This window comes from Cetorhinus maximus, chromosome 10 (assembly GCF_964194155.1).
Source record: "Cetorhinus maximus chromosome 10, sCetMax3.hap1.1, whole genome shotgun sequence".
In the NCBI taxonomy this organism is placed as follows: Eukaryota; Metazoa; Chordata; class Chondrichthyes; order Lamniformes; family Cetorhinidae; genus Cetorhinus; species Cetorhinus maximus.
This window is the reverse complement of record NC_135888.1, coordinates 127,827,424-127,833,788: the sequence shown is the minus strand read 5'-3', so window position 1 is coordinate 127,833,788 and position 6,365 is coordinate 127,827,424. Positions and strand designations below refer to the sequence as shown.

Here is a 6,365-nt window from a genome sequence, read left to right as displayed (position 1 = left end):
ATTTGACATGTTAACTGTTTCTTTTCCACATCTGCCAGTCCAGCTGAGTATTTCCAAAATATACCCATTCATAGGGCATGGGCATCGATGGCAAGGCCAGCACTTATTGCCCATCCCTAATTGCCATTGAGAAGGCGATGGTGAGCTACCTTGTTGAACTGCTGTTGCTCAGGTGATGAATGTACACCCACAGTACTGTTAGGGATAGAGCTCCAGGATTTTGACCCAGCAACAGTGAAAGAACGGCAGTATATTTGTGTTCCCATGTATCTGCTGCCCTTGTCCTTCTAGGTGGCAGCGGCTGTTTGTTTGGAAGGTGCTGCCTAAGGAGTCTTGGTGAGTTGCTGCAGTGCATCTTAATGTTTGATGATGCCTCTCTTAGTGTCACTGTAGGCCAGACCAGGTGAGGATGGCAGATTTCCTTCTCAAAAGGGCATAAATGAACCAGATGGGTTTTTACAACTAAAAAAATGACAGTTTCATTGTCACCATTACTGAAAGGAGCTTTCAAGTACAGGAAGTACTGAATGCAAAGTCAGGACAGTATTCAAGCACACACTAAAATTTGCCAATCAAGTTCATCCATAATATTTCAATTTTTTCGTTTATATTTTATTTTGTGACTTTTGCAGCTCTTATTCCTCTGGGAGATATGTTCAACTAAGTTGAGCCTCACTGCTCAGTCAAAGAATTGAATAGCCAGCGGAACCTTGGTGACCAGGCCTTCAGCTGATGATGTCCGAAGCTCTGGAATTCCCTCCCTAAATATCTTTGCCATTCTATTTCTTTCCCTATTTCCTCATTTAAGTTACTCCGTTAAGTCCATCTCTTTGATCAAGTTTTGTTCATCTGCTCTGATAACTCCTTTAGTGGCTTGGAAACAAACTTTGCTTCATAACATTCCGGAAAGCATCTTGCAATCTATTATTATTTTAGAAGTCATTAAATAAATAGAATAAAAGTCAAAATACTGAGGATGCTGGAAATCTGAAATAAAAACAGAAAATTCTGGAAAAACTCAGCAGGTCTGACAGCAACTGTGGAGAGAGAAACAGAGTTAACGTTTCGAGTCCGTAAGGCTCTGGAGAAGAGGCATGTGGACTTGAAACGTTAACTCTGTTTCTCTCTCCACAGATGCTGTCAGACCTGCTGAGATTTTTCAGGATATTCTGTTAAATAAATAGAAGGTTCTTTTCTTCAACAATGAAAACCTCAAACAGAACCAGAGGGTCACTTGGAAAACCAGAAACACCAAATTGAGTTGTTACCACAATGTGTCCTTCTGTACCTAGTACCTTGAAAATATTAAAACCTCCCAAAGCAATTCAGGGAAAGTTATCAAATATGACACCAAGTTGCATAAGGAGAAATTAGGGCAGATGACCAAAAGCTTCATAGATCTTAAGGTGTGCCTTAATTACAAAAGAGAGGTAGAGAGCTGCAGAGGTTATGGAGGGAATTTCAGAGCTTGGAGCCTTGGCAGATGAATTCAGAACTGCCAATGATGGAATGATTAAAATCAGGGATGATCAAGAGGCCAGATTGGAGGATCGGAGATATCTCAATGGATTGTATGTCAACAGGGTGATGGGTGAACAGAAATTATTGCATGTTAGCACACAAGCACCAGGTTTTCAATGACCTCAAGCTTACAGAGCTCAAGAGCGTGGGAGACCAGCCAGGAGTCTGATGGTTTAGTCAAGTCTAGAGCAAGAGATAACAAAAACATAGAAGGAAACTGTTACATTGATCGAGCAACAGACAGGAAAGCTTCAAAAGTGTAAAATGGTAATTGACAGACATTGTGTTGTTAGAACTCCACTGGAGTTTTATGCAAAAGCAGATGAAACCTTATCAATAAATACTTGATGTCCTTGTTCAGTCTAAATTCAAAGATCAAAAATGATGTAAAATTGTGGAGCAAATTGCTGTTATTCAAAGGCCTATTGATAAATCCTTTAAATAGAATTATGATTGCAGTAAGATAACCTACCTTGTGGGAAAAGAGTATTAAAGTGGTTCAGAGAGTATGCAGCAAAGCTTCTGGTGCAGAGATACTCAACAAGCTGCTGTTTTCAGTTATTACATTACGTAAAGTAATTGACGTTGTCTCTTGTGAAATTACAGGACAGGTGAGCTTCCTCTCCATTTCCAGCTCAGGATTTAGACATCAGTAGAATTATGGGTGTTTCGGCTGAGATCCAAAATTGCTCAAAACAGGAAAAAGAGGGGAACATGAAAAAAAGGAGTAGGCCATTTGGCCCCTCAAGCTTATTCTGCCATTCAATAAGATCATGACTGATTTGATTATGGCCTTAACTCCACTGTCCTTCCTCAAAACCCTTGAATCCCTTGTAGATTAAAACTCTGTCAACTCAACCTTATACATAATAGATAAAAGCAAAATGCTGCAGATGCTGGTAATCAGAAACAGAGCAGGTAGAGGCTAAAAGTCTTGATGGTTCATTATGCAGGAATGTGGGTGAGAATTCACACTCAGATTGAAAAGACCAAATTGATGAGGAGTTGAAACTGGACTGGAATATTTGTCTAGGTTTAGCTGGAGGAAGAAGTCTCCAGGAAAACTTGTACCATGAATGGCATTTCTGGAGTTAAAATGTTCCAGGCTAAGAAAGGAAAAGTACAGAACTCAACCTTTAAAATCACTTTGGACTGATTTTGTGAGATTTAAATATCTACTTAATGGAGTGTGTAATGTATACCTGTGAAGTGTGTTGTCTCTGTTGTGCAAAAATAAGGACAGTTTTTCATTCTGAGGTTTAAAGTATAAGTTGTCAAAAAAGATAGTTTATTCAAAAGTGCTTTTTGTCTCTTTTTTACAGGAAACTGCTTAAAACATGAAATCTTGTTGTAACTTCCTTTCTGCTATTAACTGGAAGTTCAAATTTCCTTTTTAAAATTATTGGTCTCCACAGAGATCGTAACACAATCCCCTGTTATCCCATCTTTACCTGAGGTATTTTGGTGGGAAATGGGATAATGAGAAATGGATTAATCAATGCAACTTCCTCATGTTATCCAGGAGTTAACACATCTTTTTCTTCTTTATTCCTTCATGGGCATCACTGGCAAGGCCAGCATTTGTTGCCCATCCCTAATTGCCCTTGAGCTGAGTGGCTTGCGAGGCCATTTCAGAGGGCAGTTAAGAGGCAACAACATTGCTGTGGGTCTGTAGTCACATGAAGGCCAGAAAAGGTAAGGATGGCAAATTTCCTTCCCCAGAAGGAGATCAGTGAACCAGATGGGTTTTTATGACAATCAATAATATTTTCACCATCACTAAGACTAGTTTATATTACAGATTTATTAACTGAATTCAAATTCCGCCAGCTGCTATGGTGGGATTAGAACCTATGTCCCAAAGCACCAGCCTGGACCTCTGGATTACTAGTCCACTGACATTACCACTGTGCCAACATCTACCTATAAATTTCAAATCCATCATTACACCATCAGCTAATGTAGATTTGGGGGATTGTCTAGTGGTGAAGTTAAATTCTGTTCACTTCAGTATGGCATGAGGAAATAGCACAGTGACTTAGAATCCATTACATATGATTGACAGTATTAATGCGCGTACTGTCATCATTTCCACCTAAGAATATGGGCCTGAAACCAACAGACAATATTTAAGTATCTGTATTCATCGAGTTATTTGTTTCTTCTGAGAAAAGATTGTCGTATTCTCAAATATATTTGCATAACAAAAGCATTCATGAGGTTGATTTGTGAAACTCACAGTCGTAACCAAAGATCGCTGAGTGAATTGATTAAATACTGCTTGCTGTTAAAAGGATGAATGTTCCACAGTGACCCAATCAGATAAAGAGAAACTCAAGGTTTAGTGACACATTGCATAGTTGAATCCTCATTGTTGGTTATTACAATTGAGATATTAATTGAGTGGGCAGAGCACCATGGAACATTCAATTTATTTTTCATAATGAAACCTTTTTTACACAGTATCTGCAGAAGCTGTGAAATGATTGTTGAAACCATATCAAGAGAACAATTTCTATTGCCAGTTGCTTTCATGTTTCAAAAGTATGAGGCAATGATTATTTTAAATCAGAGTAGGTGCATAGGAAGAAAGCTCCAGTTTTTTCTGTGGTTAAAATTCACAGAAACATGTTATATTTTATATACCTGACTCCAAGCTATTCCTGTCTCTCCTGTGAAGATTATTTATATTGTGCTTGTGCTAGTTGTGCATAGATGACAGGTGAAACATCTTCCTCTGAAGGAGCCAGTTCCTGCAAGACAGAAATTAATCACTTCTAATCATGTGATCGATTATTGCGTCTCTTCTCATCGATAATTTTACAAATGTTGTAGATATTGATATTTTAGGGTGCAATTTCATGACTAGGAATCAATGTACTCACAGTATCTGAAGATTGTGTGTTCCGCTGTGTACTCCCTTCTCCCTGTCTGCTCCCTGTGATATTCAAAATCATAACAATTAATGAATAATATTGACAGATCAGGTGGAAAAAAATAACAATTGGCATAGAAACATCCTCGATTTACGGCATTCACTCATACAGCCAACAGCTAGGTTTGATCTGTATGACTCACATCCATACTAAGCATGGCTTTTCCACAATGTGCTACATGGAACATCACAACGCTCCGTCCATCATTGCTGGGAGATTGCATGACCCATTGCTGGCTCATTCAGGTGCTGTTGGAACTGGGTGCCCTTTGGATGGGTTATTGGAAGAAAATGAAGCCGGATGTAGTGGAAAATGCTTCATCAGTCTTATTCCCACTGAAGCAATATGGGCACGATAAAAGGAATGGAAGTCAAGTGTCAAAGATCACCACCCCTTTCCTGATCATTAATGCCCAGGCAACAGGTGTTAGCTACATATCCATAGGAAAATCAGCTTTAGTTAGGTCAATTTGGGAGAAGTTTTCAGTGTCTTTCACATCTTCAGGACATGTGAAAGCCTCTTGCATACTGTTAGAGTTTAATCACCGTGCTCAGCAACACACCAACAATGAGCACCCTCTCAGCATAGACTGCAAGAAGCAAGGCTCAAACCTGTGACCTTGCTTCTCAGACACAAGTGTGCTGACCCTGAGACAAGCTGGTACTCAGAGGGCTGAAACAAGTTTCCTTCTATATCCACATGTTCAATGTTTGACATGATATTATTCAGGGGTGTCAAATATTTTCCTTTGACTCTGGTTCCACATTTTTAACAACTTCAATGGTTTGTTTAAAAATGGTTACAATAAAATGGTTGTCTATTAAAAAGCTTCTTTCCGGAAATATTTCCAATTGCAAAGGCATTACCAATGCTATGAATAAAATTAGCCACAATGCTAATAGTTAGCATGCTTTATTGTCAGTGAAGGAAGTAATATGGTCCCTATGTTCAATGTATTTGTTCTCAGGTAGTTGCTAACCCTGGTCAGAGCCACATTTATTGCTCATCCCCACCTGCCTTAAGAATTCTATATTGAAGCAAGTATATACTTCAGAGAGGGCTAAAGGTTAACCACATGGTTTAGGTTAGCATCCCATTGAAGCCACAAAGTAGGTGCCTTTCTCTGAGGGACATTACCACAAGTTCTCTGGTGCTGGCCTACAAATATTGGGATTGATTAGATTTAATTTCTCAACATAACATGATCGGATTGGAACTTATGGCTTTCAGGCTGGTGGTCCAGCACCTTAGTCACCACGATACTCTACTTAGCTGTTGAGGCACTTGAATGTTTTTTAAAAATTTATTCTTTCACACCAATATGGGCATCGCTGGATTGGCCAGCATTTTTGCCTATCCCTAATTACCTTTGAGGAGAAGGTTGTGAACAGCCTTCTTCAACCACTGCAAGAGGTTGTGGGTTTGGAAACTGCTGTCAAAGGAACCTTGGTGAGTTGCTTCAGTGCATCTTGTAGATGGTACACAGTGCTGCCAATGTGTGTCAGTCATGGAGGGAGTGAATGTTTACTGAGGTGGATTGGGTGCCAATCAAGTGGGCTGCTTTGTCCTGGATGGCATCAAGATTCTTGAGTGTTGTTGGAGCTGCACTCATCCAGGCAAATGGAGAGTACTCCATCACACTTCTGACAAGTGCCTTGTCGATTGTGGGCAGGTTTTGGGGAATCAGGAAGTGAGTTACTGAAGGGTTCTCAAAATTCCCACATTTTTCATATCATCAACAAGGAAATGACTTATGGACTTTTACCTGAAACCAGACAACGAGAGGAGACAGAATATGCATCCTTCCCTTTAAAAAAAATCAACCCAGAGAAAGAAACAAAACTAAAGCCCATCAAAATCTTGCATAAATAATCGCTACTAACTACTAAGGCAAGAAGGCAACAATCA

General features: G+C 39.5%; 1 protein-coding gene across 1 annotated transcript in view; it reads right to left on the bottom strand.

Annotated features, from left to right (window-relative positions):
- Positions 1–3,937: 3,937 nt before the first annotated feature.
- The window catches only part of LOC144686002 (uncharacterized), a 49,733-nt gene continuing 47,305 nt past the window's right edge, over positions 3,938–6,365 (bottom strand). The window contains exons 10-11 of the mRNA XM_078551117.1: positions 4,407–4,459; positions 3,938–4,274 (exon numbers count right to left, since the gene is read on the bottom strand). Coding sequence (XP_078407243.1) covers positions 4,203–4,274; positions 4,407–4,459 — 125 coding nt within the window. The 3' untranslated portion in view covers positions 3,938–4,202. The remainder of the gene's footprint in view (positions 4,275–4,406; positions 4,460–6,365) is intronic.